This window comes from Ostrinia furnacalis, unplaced genomic scaffold, assembly GCF_004193835.3.
Source record: "Ostrinia furnacalis isolate ACB-3 unplaced genomic scaffold, ASM419383v2 OfSCF0219, whole genome shotgun sequence".
Classification (NCBI taxonomy): domain Eukaryota; kingdom Metazoa; phylum Arthropoda; class Insecta; order Lepidoptera; family Crambidae; genus Ostrinia; species Ostrinia furnacalis.
Window position 1 is genome coordinate 22,230 of NW_021130458.1, and position 20,044 is coordinate 42,273.

At 38.0% G+C, this 20,044-nt stretch overlaps 1 protein-coding gene across 3 annotated transcripts; it reads left to right on the forward strand.

Moving 5' to 3' along the window:
* The first annotated feature begins 11,702 nt into the window (after positions 1 to 11,702).
* On the forward strand, positions 11,703 to 19,692 carry LOC114357745 (flexible cuticle protein 12-like). Of its 3 annotated transcripts, none has more exons than XM_028311506.1 (3): positions 11,703 to 11,811; positions 12,163 to 12,298; positions 12,773 to 13,010. In XM_028311506.1, the coding sequence occupies exons 1-3, from the start codon at positions 11,803 to 11,805 to the stop codon at positions 12,961 to 12,963; spliced, it is 336 nt and encodes a 111-aa protein (XP_028167307.1). In that variant the 5' UTR covers positions 11,703 to 11,802; the 3' UTR covers positions 12,964 to 13,010. The 3 variants fall into 3 exon arrangements, with proteins under 3 accessions (XP_028167307.1, XP_028167326.1, XP_028167317.1); XM_028311525.1 differs by lacking the exons at positions 12,163 to 12,298; positions 12,773 to 13,010 and adding exons at positions 18,881 to 19,016; positions 19,455 to 19,692 and having other exon boundaries at positions 11,744 to 11,811; XM_028311516.1 differs by lacking the exons at positions 11,703 to 11,811; positions 12,163 to 12,298; positions 12,773 to 13,010 and adding exons at positions 18,331 to 18,431; positions 18,881 to 19,016; positions 19,455 to 19,692.
* Positions 19,693 to 20,044: the final 352 nt, after the last annotated feature.

Below are 20,044 nucleotides of genomic sequence, written 5' to 3' on the forward strand. Positions count from 1 at the left end.
AATTTATCTTTGCGCTCTGATTATGGATTTCAAAATTATGGATATTCTGGATGGTATAGTTCCCCGGTGATATAGCACGGCGGGAATAAGTAGGTACTTAGACCGTTGTTTTTTCGAATGCTGCAAGAAGATGAGGTGTTGGAATTGCTGTATACTCAGACAATTTCTACAAATGGGATGACCACAAAGTTAGGGTTATGGTTAAATGCATGCTGTTATGCAGTCTCGCTTGGTACGAGACAGGAGGACGATGAAAGGCCTCAAGTACCATAACGTTAAAAAGTACCTTAACAATGCAGACAGCATATTGACGTTGCAAAATAAATATTATGGTAAAAATAGTAAACGGTAACGGTTATGGTAAAAACCATTTTTTACATCAGACGTCGAAGTCCAATCGATCGGTCTCGACCTTCTGCTTAGCAACTTGGATTGAGCATAACTTTTGAATAGGTATCGTTTACGACTTGCCTCAAACCTCACAAGTCGCTCTCATTTCCCAGGACTCGCCTTAAATCCACACTTGACTTGTTTACAAATTAATTTTGTTGCACAATAGTCATCTCATGTCGCATTANTTTAAGGCTCGCCATACACGGACAGCTGGAAGCAGAGACTATTACAGCATTATCTAACATACATACACGAAACCGATCGAGCAGTGATGACTGCTTCAGGTGGTTAGTAACACGCAAATTTAATCATGCTGTAAAGCAGTCGCCATGCATACTGACTAGAGTCTCTAGCTGTCGACTGCTCTCGCGCGTTTACTTGAGCTGTTGCTATGACTGCAAGAGCCGTCCATGTATGTTGACAGCTCGAGCTGTCTGTGTATGGCGGGTGTTAGTGTAAGGCTGAGTTGCACCACCTAACTTTGACCGTAACTATGACGATAACCGGTGTTTTTTGTATGGATTTTGACAGATTTTTGACGTTTGTCCCAGTTAAAGTAAGATGGTGTAACCCACCCTAAGTATGCGAAGCTCAAAAGAGTGAAGATCATACTGTGTAGCTAACTAATCACAAGGCCAGTAGAAGTGTTATCTGTACTAGAATATCGTATAGATATTACAATACCTATGCTTGTCCCACATAAGGCAGGCACGCACACAAATACAGTGAAAAGTAATTCTATTTTTTTGTGGTGTAAACGCTTAGTTATGTCTATTTCCCGTAGGTACTGTTAAGAGAGCTAAATGCACATTAACTTGCGAGGGCGGCAGGTTGCCCAGCAAAATATCATAAATAAATAAGTGATTGTTCGTAACAAAAGAGCGGGAATGAATGGCGTTTCTTGGCGTTATCGGGAGCGCGCACGCGCCAAGCCCGCCGACGCGTACGGCCCCGAGATTAGTTCGATTTCGCGCCACGTGGCGCAACGTGCGCCACTACTACCCTCCAAATAAGATTAACGGATTTGCACACTACAGATTGCACACGAATGAGCAGGAAGTGTAAAGTGAAACGGTAATGAGATAGCTTTGTGGGTTGACATCGGTAATGAGATGCCGCGAAAATCTTTTGTTTTGGGCGCTACATTTTTAGACAGAGCTCTAATGTTAATGCACAAACTAGCGCAGCAAAGCGGGTTGGCGAATGAAAAAATTAAGATCCTGTTGTAAATCTTTTCAAGCACCAAAATTTTAAGAAAATAAAAATATGCTAAAGAATGGTAGTATATAGTTCAAATGCCTGCCATGACCCTGCACCACACAAGTGCAAGGCGAAGGCCGCATCGACTCGCGTGATCGGCTGTAGATAGATAAAACTTATTTTTATCAGTTTGACACGTGCCTTTAAACCGCACTCCTGTGACGTGTGCTGCTGTTTAGAGATTTAGCTTAATTCTGATAGCTAACCTACTTAATTATTATACAGGGCGAAATTTTGAAATGCCACCTGGAGGGAAAATTCCACCCTGTATATTCATTTCGTACCTACCACTTAAACTTTTTTAGTAATTCTACAACGATACCGATGATTCGTTGTCGTAATCATGAGAAGGAGTAAAAAATGATCTTTATGTACGAAACGAGCATTGGCTCTTTATCAGCAACCATAAATTTTAGAAAAAATAATAGTCCGGGATAAAAGTAAAGCTAGACTGCACTGCATGCAACTACTTCTTTAAATTTAATTAGGTTAGGTTAGGTTAGGTTAGGTTAGGTTAGGTTTGTTGCCCCATGGTTATGTAATTTCCAGGTTATGTGCGCAATATGAGTGTTTCCGGCAATTAGGGCATTGTTCTACCGTAACGAATCAATTTAGACGTGTTAATTTTGAATACATTTTTATCATAATTTATCTTTGCGCTCTGATTATGGATTTCAAAATTATGGATATTCTGGATGGTAGTATGGTTCCCCGGTGACATAGCACGGCGAGGATAAGTAGACAGATGTTTTTTGGAATGCTAGCAAGAAGATGAGGTGTTGGAATTGCTGTATACTTAGACAATTTCTACCATAAGAATAGGGGCTTTGAAAAGACAATACGATGACCACAAAGTTAGGGTTATGGTTAAATGCATGCTGTTATGCAGTCTCGCTTGGTAGTTGGTACCAATTCAGGAGGACAATGAAAGGCCTCAAGTACCATAACGTTAAAAAGTACCTTATATTGACGTTGCAAAATAAATATTATGGTAAAAATAGTAAACAGTTATGGTAAAAACCATTTTTTACATCAGACGTCGAAGTCCAATCGATCGGTCTCGACATTCTGCTTAGCAACTTGGATTGAGCATAACTTTTGAGTAGGTATCATTTACGACTCGACTCAAACCTCACAAGCCGCTCTCATTTCCCAGGACTCGCCTTAAATCCACACTTGACTTGTTTACAAATTAATTTTGTTGCACAATAGTCATCTCATATCGCATTAGCGAATAAATCTGGCTGAATCGGCAGCTCGGAACAAAGCTAATCGACATTAACGCGGCATTAGCGGCGCGCGCCGGCGACGCCTTGTTTGCCAAACTGCCCTAATCCCACTATTTGTAATGTAGGGTGAGTATACCGGCTGCACTGTGTGGGATAGTACCTCCAGATAGTTTGCGATAATGGTATCTAGAAATCTTTCAAACAAATGAAGCAGTCACCCGTTGTCTTGGTCACAAATGATGTAAAACAAACCTGTAAAAGAACCTACTTATTCAATTTTCAAATTGATACAAAATTGCAATCATAAATTCTACTTTATTTTTTATGTGTCTCATTCATGTAGTTAACCCTATTCTTGGCAATGTATCATATATGATACACCTGGTTTCTGAAAAACTGAAAACAATTTATTTTTTTAAACATTTTTGTTAGCCTATTAGGATCATACTTAACTCATAAATATCAAAAAGATTGAAATCATAGTGAATTTTTGGTCATGCCAAGAAAAGGGTTAAGATAAACTGTTAGCATGAAAGGTAGTGAAAGCTAGAGATAACCGTAGTCCTAAAGACGATTAAAAACAAGTAGAGTGCTGGTTGTGGTCGGGATGGTACTTACCAGAGCTTGATCCTATTTAAATATTATAGCTTTTTCCTTGATCTTACTCTTCAGTGCCATTAAGTAAGTACTCATTAGAGTACCAATAGTGCTATGTGACTCTACAGTCCGCTCTACATCAACATAGGCGCTTTTCTGCATCAATAGTACGCGAACTAGCTCATTACGAAACTGTTGTCACCCCACCGCATTGACTTCTGAGAGGAAATCCTTTTCCCACGGGCTTTATTCAAACATATGTAAAGCGTATGATGGATGACGCGCCGCCCTCGCGGGGCTGCCGTTTAAATCACAATCGCCGACCCTTAATCCGATTTTTTTCGCTGGTCACCCAACAGTTAGGGACTTGAAATTTATAATGTAATTTATACCAAAAGAGTTGTAATGGCACACGTCGGAATGATTGCGCTTTTTATTGCGGCGCGCCCAGGGATATAGTGTTACGCGGATGTATACGGATACCAATGGGAATTCATAAAAGGATATGAAACAAATTGTGCGTGTGTAATGTTCGGAATCGTTGTTTCATCGTGACTTCAGGGAATATGGCTTTAAAACAATCGAAGCAACAAAAATCGGGGCTCGGTCGGGCTGGCGCGGCGGGGGCGGACAACTTTTCCCATTACGTCGACATTAGCAGGCCTCTCGGGTTCATTAAAATTTGTCAGCCTCATAGGAGCAACTTGGGAATGGATGTGGAAACTTTCCTAAGTGAAACTCGGCTGACGTAAAAACTTCAGGATTTGAGGTGGCGTTTTTTAGACGCCATCAATTTCGCGGCCCGTCAAGAAGATTATTCGCACTCGTAATGCGGAAAAAGAGTAATTTAAGTTTTTAGCGGACTCGTTGCGTCGGAGTTATGATCTTTGTTTGAAACTTTGATTGATTTACGAAATCCGTTTAGGCAGGACCGATTAGGGGATGAAGAATTTAAATAGATTCCATTAAAAAGGTCTGGCAGGATCTTTTGAAAACCCGCATTATAACTTAGTTTTCTTTATCCATCCTTAGAGTAGGTATTTAAATCCACTAAATCCTTCACTCTATATTTAATTTCGAAACTGCTAGAATACATAGCTAAGCCTAGTAGCTATATTTAGTAGCTATGTTCCACGAACTATTTTGTTAGGTCTATCTAAACATTAAAATTACAATGTAAATGTTTATATTAAAGTATTGGTTTCTTAAACAAAATTTACTGATACATTACCATCTAATAGCTCCGTAATAGTTTATGTTTTAATAATCACGTCAATGATTTCCAAACGCNCCCGATTAGGGGATGAAGAATTTAAATAGATTCCATTAAAAAGGTCTGGCAGTATCTTTTGAAAATCCGTATTATAACTTAGTTTTCTCCATCCATCCTTAGAGCATTTAAAGCCACTAAATCCTTCACTCTATATTTAACTTCGAAACTGCTAGAATACCATAGCTAAGCCTAGTAGCTTTATTTAGTACCTAACTATGTTCCACGAACTATTTTGTTAGGTCTATCTAAACATTTAAATTACAATATAAATTATAGTATTTATTGGTTTCTTAAACAAAATTTACTGATACGAGTACATTACCATCTAATAGCTCCGTAATAGTTTATGTTTTAATAATTATTACGTCATTGATATCCAAACGCCTGCGCAAACTTGACAGCAAGCAGCTACTCGCGCGCACCCGCTCCGATCCATTGTCCTTTTATTGCAGGGGTTAAATGGACCCCAGAATTGCCGCTTGGGGTCCAAATGAGCTCTACCGACCGGAGCTTTGGGGTGACACTTTAGTTTAGAATAACAGATGTAATTGTGCTCCGACGAAGCTGCAAAGAATGTTGATGCAATTAACACCGGGATCCAGTTTGCTAATGCCGCTGTTTGATGACAGTTGTTTTATTTGGTAACATTCTACTTTTAAATATCTGTTAGCTTAATAATACTACATAGGTAAATGATAAGGACTTTAATCTATTAAAAGTATTTTTTACTTATTAAAGAGGTCTGCAATATTCATGAAGGAATTTTACCTTGCAGACTACAATAATGTAAATAAATTGACTCACAAAATAAGAAAAAGTATTGGTAAGTAAGTCTTACGGTTAAATTAAGACAGCGTAAAATAGGAAGCATTACATCTGCAATTAATTAACTTCAAGTTTTAATTAGACCAGCCATTGACATAACTGTTCTGCATCATGTAAAAATAGACCTTCACCCTGTGTAATTAGTCATTTATTTATAAACTCGATTAATTAATACCTCTTGATAAATGACACTATATTTAGAGCGGGCGTTCAATATTCATGGGTGGTCTCATATCCATAGACTATTAAGGAAGGGCCATTTTAATTGTAGATACTGTGAAGATGTTAATTTTTATCACATTGTTGATAACTATTTTTATCACCTTCTGCCATTTTAGGTGTTCTTATCTCTATCTTTTTGCTGTTAACTTAACTTAGTATCTCTAGCATTTTTTAATTAGTTAATTAATCGGGGTATAATTAATAAGTAGTGGTCGATTTCCTTTCATAGTGGTTATTAATTTGAATATGTTTATTGGGTACTAAGAACTATTTATTGCTATTATTTTTGAGAGCCGTAATAAGCATGGTCAAGTATGATAAGGAGTTGTATTGACTTAAATGAGTATGATCTGATAATATTTGTTTTTGCCACGTTTTTGCGGTATTAAAAACAAATGAAAAATGACGTGTGACATTTCTGAAGGGTGGGCGCGAATTTCAAGCGCGCAGCAGACACGCGCATTGTCTATGCCTCGAATCGGGTGACCGCACGCGTCGCATCACTCAAACTAATTCCGCTTCCCTTCAGGAAAGATGTGGATAGATAATGCACGTTTAATGAACTGGATACATGACACTTTTATGTTGCTTTTTACAGTTCACTCGAGCTGCCACGGCTACGAGTGGATAGATTGTGCGTGGGAGAAAAAGTAGATCAGACAACAAAAGACGATTGTTGACACTTTTAAATTGACCGTATTACTGCAGCCATTTAATCTATATATATAAAAGAAAGTCGTGTTAGTTACTTCGCTTATAACTCAAGAACGGCTGAACCGATTTAGCTGAAAATTGTCAGGGAGGTAGTTTAGAGCCAGGAGAAGGACATAGGATACTTTTTATCCCGTTCGAAATTAAAAAAAAGTCTGCTTATTTATTGCCATTAAGGCGGAACAAAGTTCGCCGGGTCAGCTAGTTACCTATAAAAAGTTACAATTTTAAAGGTTTTAGTAGACAACAAGTAAACTGACTCTACACTCAAGAATAAGTAAGACATTTTCATCAATCTTGAATTAGGTATAATTTGGATGAAGTCTAGATAATTCATAATTATTAATAACTCTGTTAAAGTCTTTGCTAAATTAGAGAAATACAAACTTTGAATTTAGCATCTCTATTCTTTAGTCTTTGAGATGATGTTTTCGAACATCGAGCACGTTTAACTCCGACTCCTCCATTAATTTATCCCTCATTATTATAATTTAAGTAGAACCAGTTGTTAACCGGTTAACTACAGATAAATAATACATACACACCACCTGCACACTTCTTTATTTTTCCCTTGAAATACTATTCGTAGCACTGTCGACAACATGTCATCGCACCAATCATAACATTAAATTAACGTGAACATACGAATTGCTAGTAACATTGCTGTCAATTGCCCCATCCCTAGTTTATTCTCTTTGCATCCCTATTCATAAACACAATAAAATAATAGCAATAGTGGCATAAACGCAGTTTAAATACTTTAGCGATCGCCTGGGGGCTCTGACATTCGTAAAGTGTGTCGTGGTGTGTTCACACTCATGTAGTTTGGATGCTGGGGTGGGTTTTAAAATATCATTGTCGTGGGCATGTAGAGCCATATGCGTTTTGTTCTGTAAGTAGGATGAATATGTGTGATATTGATAATAATTAAGCAACTTCATCTCATGTCTATATTATGTCTATGTCTATATGTAAGAACTTTTATACAGTGTGAGTCACGTTAAAGTGTACATATGAAAATAGATAAAACTAGACCTGTTTATATCGACAAAAAAGAGGTCAAAAAATTTTTGAGATTTTTTTTTTAATTTTTTATAGAATTTTTTTTCTTCCAATTACTTATTGTAAAGAAAACGTAATAACTTTTAAACTAAGCGGTATATCCTAATTAAATAAAAACAGTAATAATGCTAAATAACAGGCGATACTAAAAAAATACATAAAATACACAAAAAAGGCCAAAAAATAATAAAAAAATATACTTTTTGAAAAAAATTCTGCGTAAAAATTCGTGTTTTTTTGGTTATTTGATAAATTTCTCCAAAAAATGCCCCTATAACCGGTGGTTTTTATTACTTTGTATTGTTCTCTATCGTATTATCTTTGTAAAACCAAAAATCGCATGTCTCTATCCATATCACAACATTTGCTATGATCGTTTGAACAAAGGCCTGCCACAACATTATTCTCCGCTACAGGTAGAGACAATTTTAATTTTCACTAAAATGCTTATTTTACTTCTAAATCTTTTGTTTTTATTTGAAATCTAACTTGTCTTTATCAAAATTACAAATCTAGAGCCATTTTCAGTTTTGTTGTTAACGAAGCGTTGAATGGCGCGCTCGGAGAGGCTTAGTTCAAACGATCATTGCAAACGTTGTGATAGGGATAGAGACATGCGATTTTTGGTTTTACGAAGGTAATACGATAAAGAATAATACAAAGTAATAAAAACTACCAGTTATAGGGGCATTTTTTGGAGAAATTTATCAAATAACCAAAAAAACACGAATTTTTAAGCAGATTTTTTTCAAAAATTATCATTTTTTGTTATTTGTTGGCCTTTTTTGTGTATTTTATGTATTTTTTTAGTATTGCCTGTTATTTAGAATTATTACTGTTTTTATTTTATCAGGATATACCGCTTAGTTTAAAAGTTATTACGTTTTCTTTACAATAAGTAATTGGAAGAAAAAAAATTTTATAAAAAATTAAAAAAAAATCTCAAAAAATTTTTGACCTCTTTTTTGTCGATAAAATAGGTCTAGTTTCATCTATTTTCATATGTACACTTTAACGTGACTCACACTGTATACCAACATTGGAGCAATAAAGAATTTGAATTTGAATGTCATGAGGTTAATTACATCGAAGGGCCCAGCAACATCACAAGATCTTAAATAAATTACAAGTTTGTCAAGTATGAATTAAAAATAAAATTAATAATAGCCTAACGGTTTGACATCACGCTGGATATTTAAGAGGATGCCAGTTCGACCGCTAGAATATTTTACTGAACTGGAAAAAAAAGTAGTTTGCCTGTACAACAACGGACCAGTGATGATGATAATAATTAAAGAGGTTGATGAATCATTTTCCCATATCTTACCTTATGTACTGTTTTTTTATGCTATACAGGGCTGCCCTACATTAGGCTCCAGTCACACCATTCTCTGTTCCTTCATAAAATATGTATGTTACAATTTTTTTTATGCTAGACAAAGCAAGTATTTGACCGCAATCGCACCTGGTGTTAAGTGAGTGAGTGTTAATAGAACAACAATTGCCTCCGTTACAGAAGAAACATCAAAACAGTAATCAAAGCTTACGTAACTTTAGTATCGATGACAAACCGTCATCGCAGGTACCTCGCCTGTAATATGTGAGGTTGTGAGGTAATTAGGCGACGCACGGGGGAGGGGGGGTGCCGGATCCGGAAGCGCGCCGGAGATGAAGGCGCGATACAATATCCGGTTAGACGCCATTCCAGCCGCGAGACGTCGCGTGCTGATGCGCCGGTGATTCGCTATTGACGATTTGTGGATTGGCTCGGCTCAGATGACATTTCACGGTGTTTTGTACGCTTATTTATGCGTTTGGAAATGTTTAAAGGAATGTTTACAGACAGGTACACATAAAATCAAATTGTACTAAGTATAAGGCTAAATGCTAAAGTCTTTTAGTTTAGTATTTAGTACACCAAAGATGACAATAGTAATGGTTTAATTAGAATGCATTTTAAACTTTTTGCATGCCGTTAAACCATAAGCAGTTGTTACACAAATGTTTATTAGGCTATATGAATTGTACTTATTACCTATTTTAAAATTTCAGTATAGATTTGGAGCGCTAACTGAAACATTCAATACTTATGAATTTATTTGTTAGATAAACTACGAAAGAAATGAGTATACGAGTAACTACTTACTAATATTAAAAGATTATAAAATTAGCTCCCGAGTGATTCTAACGACACTTATAATATTGAACAATCAAACCACTCTGGACCACTCCAGTGTGTAGATCTAAGCGCAAAATGGACCAGAACAGCCGATTTCAGGCACTTCCTTGAATAAAAATCACTTGCAGCCGCGATGGGGTCGATAAGGCATACGGCCGTGCCCTGCGTCGCCCTTGAGCCACCTTTTGTCCTGAGAGGAACTGGATTGTGCGGGATTAAGCTTTTACGTGATTTTGAGGGGCATCGAGGACTCGTTATGATGTGTACCTTCGCGTGTTTTGTACGAGAAAAGGCTGCAGCCTGTACATTGTACAGTCATGGGCAATGTTAATTACAATTTATTGATTGAAGCGCATTGTTGATGAAACATATTCACTGAAACATACTTAGGTATCCTACTTCCTACTAATATTATAAATGCGAAAGTTTGGATATCTGGATGTTCGTTACTCTTACACGCAAAAACTACTGAACGGATTTTGATGAAACTTTACAGTATTATTGTTTATAACCCAGAATAACATATAGGCTATAATTTATGACGAGCTGTGACAAACGAAATTTCACGCGGGTGAAGCCGCGGGCAAAAGCTAGTTACACAATATAGCGATTCTTTCCAGGTTTATCATCCGACTTGCCAATGTTTTTGGATCAATTCCCTGTAAATGCTTATTTTGTGAGTTGTCTCACAAAGATTCTACCTATTTACCCATGTGCTAGATCAGACGATTGTCATGATCATTTGGATAACGAGGGCGTCTCCCAGACGCTCCAGACGGGGGTCGATTCAGAAAAGATTGAGGCATCAAATTCGGGCCCTTAATTTTAAGATATAGCTTCCTAGGAAAATCCACTTTTACTAAATGACCGAAGACAATTTGTGTCGATAAAAGAATTTTCTTTTTTTTCAGTAACGATACCAACAATATTGTAATTGTTTCTAACTGCCAGAATCACTCCTTTTTGCAACGGACACGAGTTTTTAATACAAATAGCTTTGAATATTCTATAATATACCTACCTACTGCTTTGTAAGTTGAGGTTTACACACGTACGAGCCTCATATTCATGACACTGCCTTTCAAATCCAAACCAATTAAATTAGCTCCGCATCTAATCTCGGTCGATTTGTATTAATCAGAAGATCAGGGGCATCACGGAGGCGGATCAATTGAATCCAGGCAGCTATGTACTGTACATGCAATAATAATTATTCGGCGGCGCGATAGTACAGATTTAGATAGAGCACCGACGGAGGAGATAACCCCTTACATAGCTCAGCACATAGCGCCCGCCACCCCCGCCAGGGTCGGCAAAACAACGCGAATTTCGGGCCTTTTCAAGGCGAGAGTGAATAGGCACTTGCAGGGCAGATATATGTACCATCCTAGATTGCATCCCACATAACATCAGGTGCGATTGTGGTCAAATACCTGCCTTGTTTTGCATTAAAAAAAGAATAATAAATTCATGCTTTAGCTTTTTAGTCAGTTGCGGAAAGATGGGCTATGTTTTTGAAGATCACATAGCATTGTTATTTTGTTAGAGTTCTGGGATATTTCCATCGATTTTAAGCGAGATGCAATCTTCGAAAATTCGAAATTATTGGAGTAGAGACAAAAAAATTCACCATCTAAAAACACTAGGTTTTTCTCTAAGATTTTAGTCCACGGTTACACTCATAAGCACATCTTGCTAGTTTTCCAGAGTTGCGTTCTCTCTTCATTCAATATCACTGAGATATTTACAATAACTTTATAATATAACAAAATAATAAAATATCCATCTACGAGTATATGCCTATTTGTTTTGAGTATGACTTGCCTAGGTTATTTAGGTACTTTCACGTTGTTGACGCGAACTTTAATGACAGTCGTTAATTCATAGTGTAGCAATTGTAATTTGTATTCTCGTTTGCTAAATAGGTCTGGTTCACCTGCATTGTTTGTTGCAATTTTGAAACCGCAGAGTATAAATTGAAAATGTTCTCTATCAATATCATCATTTCATTTGTTTTCGTCTAGCAAGAAGCACTCCCCAAAACCAACAACATGAAAACCGTAAGTACCTAATTTCAAAAATTGTTTGTGAACCATTGGAAGTAATAGTAACCGTAAACGAATCTTCCATTGATCCAACTCATGTGATTGTCCATTGATTTCCATTGATCCAACTCATGTGTATCCAGACTTTACAGCTTTACCACCATAACCCAAACAGTGAAGATTATTTAGGTCTTCCCAACTCCTCTGGCCAGCATGGGAAGTGTAGAGCAAATCATTCATTTGCCTCTGGAAAATTAGAGCGTCTTCCAGGTGGACAGTCTCCACTACAGGTGCAGACTGCAGTGGAGACTAAATGACCTGATGATGATGATGTTTCTTTTAGTAAACATTGTCCTTTCTCCTCAGTTCGTGGTCCTGTCGTGCCTGGTAGCCGTGGCGCTGTGTGCGCCGCATTCTGGTCTACGGGAGCTGCCCGCAGTGCGTCATGAGGAAGTGCACGACGAGTACGGCCAGTACGCGCTCCGGTACATCACTGCTGAGAGTGAGTATCTTGTAACTTGTTAATGCTTTATTTGTTTTAATAGTGTTGATGCTGTTGTGCCGTCTGTGGACACTTCTCGTTCTCACCGCTGCAACTTCTGTGTAGCCAGGATCTACAGCTTGACCGCCAATAAAATCCCCTCGTTTGTGGACAGTGAATGGGTTGAAGTTAAAAGTGAACTACACTGTGTGCATGAGAAATCTAATCGCGTCTCATAACAGAACTACTGATTTTACTTACGGTAGGTTTCAGTCCTACGACTCTACAACATTTGAATCATTGAATTGACCTAGTCTATTGATGCATCATTATGCCCAAAAAATTACCGTCATTCATGAGACAGTCTATTTGTCTCCTTATGCTATTCTGATATAATTAATCACAACAATAACATACAATGGTGTGTTCAAATATTTGTTATCCTCTATTGACACTATGAAAATAAATTGTCTAAATCGAACTCTACCTTTCCAGACACCGTAGTATCAGAGCGCGGACGGCTCATCCCCAGCCCGAACGGTGGCCACGTCCTCGAAATCGAGGGTCAGTACCAGTTCATCGGCGACGACGGCCAGCTCTACGTCACCAAGTACCGCGGCGGCCCCGACGGCTTCCACGTCGACGGCGCCCATCTGCCCGACCCTGTTGCCATCCCAGCCCTATAAGACCTAGTCATATAATCTAGCTAGATGAATAAATTATTCCAAATTTACCTGCTTTGTTTGCCTTAAACCTTTACCATCACCTTATGTAGCTACAGCTATTGATAGTGCAAGAATATTGATTGATAAAGTCTAAAAAATATTGACTGAACTTATACATTATTAAACGGTCTATTCAGATAGGTAAATGAAATAAATGGAAAAATCCTGAAAAAAAAAAACGACAAAAGTAAAGGGAAAATGGAATGGAATCAAAAGAATTAAGAGTATGCGAGCATCAAATATCAAAATTTTTTGAATTAAAAAAAATACTAATCAGTGTTCCTTGCTGACGGTACTCAGCGGATTTCTGAAAGGATCTAAGGAGGGTGGCGTGAGGTTTCGAGGATGCGCCAGGAGAGGGGGCTGCGCTGTGACGTCACGTCCTATCGGCGGCCATCTTGTGGATTATCTCGTCGCACCTGCGGGGCGCGGGGCTTCAGTATCGATCTGGGCCCGGCCTGCATTTTTTCAGAGTAAACTCGTTAATGTCTAGCGAAATTGTTTTTGAATGTCTTTGATGATGGCAGCCAGATATTGTAAGATATTTTTATTGGACTTTTTGTTTTGTCCTTGATAAATTAATTTGATAATTTTGAATAGTGGATCGTACTTGTTGATAGTTTAATATTGTCCAAAATATTGATTGACTATCTTTTCTATCTCCGAAATTTAGTCTTACAGTATTTTGTCGTTTAAAATGATTAGCTTTGTATCTTTGGTATCTTTGAATGTATCAGTAAAAATTTCAGTTTAATAATCTCATTNTTAACTTAGTATCTCTGGCACTTTTTAATTAGTTAATTAATCGGGGTATAATTAATAAGTAATGGTCGATTTCCTTTCATAGTGGTTATTAATTTGAATATGTTTATTGGGTACTAAGAACTATTTATTGCTATTATTTTTGAGAGCCGTAATAAGCATGCTCAAGTATGATAAGGAGTTGTATTGACATAAATGAGAATGATCATACATATTTGTTTTGCCACGTTTTTGCGGTATTAAAAACAAATGAAAAATGACATTTCTGAAGGGTGGGACACGCGCATTGTCTATGCCTCGATGGTGACCGCACGCGTCGCATCACTCAAACTAATTCCGCTTCCCTTCAGGAAAGATGTATTGTGGATAGATAATGCACGTTTAATGAACTGGATACATGACACTTTTATGTTGCTTTTTACAGTTCACTCGAGCTGCCACGGCTACGAGTGGATAGACTGTGCGTGGGAGAAAAAGTAGCACAGACAACAAACAAGACGATCGTTGACACGTTTAAATTAAGTAAACACCGTATTACTGCAGCCATATAAAAAGTTAAAACTTTAATTAAAGGCGAGTTAGACAACAAGTAAACTGACTCTAGATTTTCATCAATTTTGAATCTTAAATTGAGTTTGGATGGAGTCTAAATAATTCATAATTAATTATTAATAGTTTTAACTCTTAGAGAACCACAATATTATGATTCACAATAGACTAATATTTTATTTGTAGCATGTCTATTCTTTGAGATGTTTTGCATCGAACACGTTTAACCCCACCCTCCTCCATTAATTTATCCCTCATTATTATAATTTAAGTAGAACCAGTTGTTAACCGGTTAACTACAGATAAATAATACATACACACCACCTGCACACTTCTTTATTTTTCCCTTGAAATACTGTTCGTAGCACTGTCGAGAACATGTCATCGCACCAATCATAACATTAAATTAACGTGAACATACGAAATGCTAGTAACATTGCTGTCAATTGCCCCATCCCTAGTTTATTTTCTTTGCATCCCCATTCATAAACACAATAAAATAACAGCAATAGTGGCATAAACGCAGTTTAAATACTTTAGCGATCGCCTGGGGGCTTATTCTGACATTCGTAAAGTGTGTCGTGGTGTGTTCACACTCTACTCATGTGGTTTGGATGCTGGGGTGGGTTTTAAAATATCATTTTCGTGTCATATGCGTTTTGTTCTGTAAGTAGTGTGAATATGTGATATTGATAATTAGATTAATAACTAAGCAAAGAACTTCATGTCATGTCATGAGGTTAATTACATCGAAGGGTCCAGCAACATCTTAAATAAATTACAAGTTTGTATGAATTGAAAATTAAATTTTGTAATTTAGCCTATTATAGCGGTTTAGACAGACATCACGCTGGATATTTTAGAGGATGCCAGTTCGACTGTTGGAATATTTTACTGGAAAATAAAGCAGTTTGCCAGTACAACAACGGACCAGTGATGATGATAATAATTAAAGAGGTTGATAAATCATTTTCTCATATCTTACCTTATGTACTGTTTTTTTTATGCTATACACGGCTGCCCTACATTAGGCTCCAGTCACACCATTCTCTGTTCCTTCATAAAATATGTATGTTACAATTTTTTTTTATGCTAGACAAGGCAAGTATTTGACCGCAATCGCACCTGGTGTTATGTGAGTGAGTGTTAAACTGTTAATAGAACAACAATTGCCTCCGTTACAGAAGAAACATCAAACCAGTAATCAAAGCTTACGTAACTTAGTTATCGATGACAAACCGTCATCGCAGGTACCTCGCCTGTAATATGTGAGGTTGTGAGGTAATTAGGCGACGCACGGGCGGGGGGCGGGCGGCCGGATCCGGAAGCGCGCCGGAGATGAAGGCGCGATACAATATCCGGTTAGACGCCATTCCAGCCGCGAGACGTCGCGTGCTGATGCGCCGGTGATTCGCTATTGACGATTTGTGGATTGGCTCGGCTCAGATGACATTTCACGGTGTTTTGTACGCTTATTTATGCGTTGGAAATGTTTTCAGGAATATGTTTACAGACAGGTACAGATAAAATCAAATAGTACTAAGCATAAGGCTAAATACTAAAGTCTTCTGGTTAGTTTAGGCTGGGTTGCACCATATTACTTTGACTTTAACAAACGTCAAAAATCTATCAAACGCCATACAAAAAGCACCGGTTACCGTTATAGCTACCGTTAAAGTAAGTTGGTACAACTCGGCCTTAGTATTTAGTACACCAAAGATGAAATTGTTGTGGATTAATTAAAATGCATTTTAAACTTTTTGCATGCCGTAAAAACATAAGCAGTCGTCACACAAATGTTTATCAGGCTATATGAATTGTACTTATTACCTATTTTAAAATTTCAGTAAAGATTTGGAGCACTAACTAAAACATTCAATACTTATGGATTTATTCGTTTAGTAAACGACGTTTACCGAACCGGAAGCCGTAGTTAAACTACAAATGCTTTCTCCAATGCGTATACGAGTAAGTATCTAAGTACTTACTCTTAAATTAAAAGATTATAAAATTAGCTCCCGAGTGATTCTATAACGACACTCAGAATATTGAACAATCAAACCACTCTGGACCACTCAAGCGTGTAGATCTAAGCGCAAAATGGACCAGAACAGCCGATTTCAGGCACTTCCTTGAATAAAAATCACTTGCAGCCGCGATGGGGTCGATAAGGCATACGGCCGTGCCCTGCGTCGCCCTTGAGCCACCTTTTGTCCTGAGAGGAACTGGTTTGTGCGGGATTAAGCTTTTACGTGATTTTGAGGGGCATCGAGGACTCGTTATGCTGTACCTTCGCGTGTTTTGTACGAGAAAAGGCTGCAGCTTGTACAGACGACAGCACGTCTTGCTAAACACTGTTGCATTTTATGCCGTTGTAATAGGAGCGATAACAAAAATGTATAGTCTGATGAGCTGTCGACCGTACATTGTACAGTCATGGACAAAGTTAATTACAATATTATCGATTGCATTGTATTGTTGATGATACATACTTAGGTACTTACGAATAGCGATTATTTTCAAGACTTGCCAATCTTTTGGAGCAATTCCCTGCAAAAGCTTTATTTTGTGGGTTGTCCCACAAAGATTCTACTTATTTACCCATGTGCTAGATCAGACGATTGTCATGATCTCGAGTAATCAAGTAGGACGCTACATCGATAAGAATAATTTGGATAACGAGGGCGTCTCCCAGCTCCAGACGGGGGTCGATTCAGAAAAGATTGTCCGGGAATCAAATTCGGTCCCTTAAGTTTCAGCTATAGCTTCCTAGGAAAATCCACTTTTTACTAAATGACCGAAGAATTTATATGGATAAAAGGTTGTTGGTTCCAAAAAGTTATTCTTTCTGACTGCCAGAATCACACCTTTTGACGGACACGAGTTTTTAATACAAATAGCTTTAATATTCTACCTACTGCTTTGTACGTTGTAGGTTGTTTACACGTACGAGCCTCATATTCATGACATTGCCTTTCAAATCCAAACCAATTAAATTAGCTCCGCATCTAATCTCGGTCGATTTGTATTAATCAGAAGATCAGGGGCATCACGGAGGCGGATCAATTGAATCCAGGCGGCTATGTACTGTACATGCAATAATAATTATTCGGCGGCGCGATAGTACAGATTTAGATAGAGCACCGACGGAGGAGATAACCCCTTACATAGCTCAGCACATAGCGCCCGCCACCCCCGCGGAGGGTTGGCAAAACAACGCGAATTTCGGGCCTTTTCAAGGCGAGAGTGAATAGGAGGCACTTGCAGGGCAGATATGTACCTACCATCCTAGACTGCATCCCACTTAACATCAGGTGCGATTATGGTGAAATACCTGCCTAGTTTTGCATAAAAAAAATTTAAAAAAAAAACATTTTTTAGCTTAAGAGTAGGCGCACACCGTTGAATTTTAATTGGCCCATAGTTATGCCCGATTTTAATTTGTATGAAGAATCGGCCAAATCGAATCGGCGTAGTGTGCGCACTCCCATACATGCCCATACTGATCAACTGCCCGACTAAACTATCGGCCGACGAAAAAGCAACGGTGTGCGCCTACTCTTACTCAGTTGCGGAAAGATGGGCTATGTTTTTGAAGATCACATAGCATTGTTATTTTGTTAGAGTGCTGGGATATTTCCATCGATTTTAAGCGAGATGCAATCTTCGGAAAATTCGAAATTATTACAGTAGAGACAAAAAATTAACCATCTAAAAAACACTAGGTTTTCTTCGAAGATTTTAGTCCACGGTTAGGTACATTCATAAGCACATCTTGCTAGTCTGTCAGCGTTGGGTTTTCTCACTGAGATATTTACAATCGCTTTAACAAAATCACAAAATATTTCCATGTAAATGCCTATTTGTTTTGAGTATGACTTACCTAGGTTATTATTTACTTTCACGATGTTGACGCGAAATTTAATGACAGTCGTTAATTCATAGTGTAGCAATTGTAATTTGTATTCTGGTTTGCTAAATGGGTCTGGTTCACCTGCATTGTTTATTGCAATTTTGAAACCGCAGAGTATAAATTGAAAATGTTCTCTATCAATATCATCATTTCATTTGTTTTCGTCTAGCAAGAAGCTCTCCCCAAAACCAACAACATGAAAACCGTAAGTACCTAATTTAAAAAATTGTTTGTGAACCATTGAAAGTAGTAGTGACCGTAAACGAATCTTCTGCTAGTGTTAATTCTACTACTCCTGCATATTGTATGCACCCAACAAAATAATCCTTAGAAACACTTTTTTCTTTATAATACAAACGTGCTTAACGAATATGGTTAAGTGGTGTACGGTTACAGAACTGTTCCCATTAATCCAACTCATGTGTATCCAGACTTTACAGCTTGACCACCGTAACCCAAACAGTGAAGATTATTTAGGTCTTCCCAACTCCTCTGACCAGCATGGGAAGTGTAGAGCAAATCATTCATTTGCCTCTGGAAAATTAGAGCGTCTTCCAGGTGGACAGTCTCCACTACAGGTGCAGACTGCAGTGGAGACTAAATGACCTGATGATGATGATGTTTCTTTTAGTAAACATTGTCCTTTCTCCTCAGTTCGTGGTCCTGTCGTGCCTGGTAGCCGTAGCGCTGTGCGCGCCACATTCTGGTCTCCGGGAGCTGCCCGCGGTGCGCCACGAGGAAGTGCACGACGAGTACGGACAGTACGCGCTCCGGTACATCACTGCTGAGAGTGAGTATCTTGTAACTTGTTAATGCTTTATTGTTTTAATAATGTGGATGCTATTGTGTCGTTTGTGGACAGAAATGGGTTAAAGTTAAAGGTGAACCACACTGTGTGCATGAGAAATCTAATCGCGTCTCATAACAGAACTGCTGATTTCACTTATGGTAGATTTCAGTCCTAATGAATACGACTCTACCACATTTGCTTATTGTAATAAATCATTGAAATAACATAGTAGACAAGTTTCTTGGTATGACGATGTCTATTAATGCATCATAACCAAAATTACAATCATAAATGTCTTTCGCTACAGTCTACTTGTCTCCTTATGCTGTTCTGATATATTTAATCACAACAATAACATACAATGGTGTGTTCAAGTATTTGTTTTCCTCTATTGACACTATAAAAATAAATTGTTTAAATCAAACTCTACCTTTCCAGACACCGTAGTCTCAGAGCGCGGACGGCTCATCCCCAGCCCGAACGGCGGTCACGTCTTGGAGATCGAAGGCCAGTACCAGTTCATTGGTGACGACGGCCAGCTCTACGTCACCAAGTACCGCGGCGGCCCCGACGGCTTCCACGTCGACGGCGCCCATCTGCCCGACCCTGTTGCCATCCCAGCCCTATAAGACCTAGTCATATAATCTAGCTAGATGAATAAATTATTCCAAATTTACCTGCTTTGTTTGCCTTAAACCTTTACCATTTATAGAATGATCAAAGTCACGTAGGTACCTCTATTGATAATGCAAGAATATTTATTGATAAAGTCTAAAAAATATTGACTGAACCTATACATTATTAAACAGTCTACTCAGATAAATGAAATAAATGGAAAAATCCAGAAAAAAAAACGACAAAAGTAAAGGGAAAATGGATCAACAAGAGACCATCACAAGAATTAAGAGTATGTGAGCATCAAATGTCATTTTTTTTAAATAAAAACAAATACTAATCAGTCTTCCTTGCTGACGGTACCCAGCGGATTTCTGAAAGGATCTAAGGAGGGTGGCGTGAGGTTTCGAGGA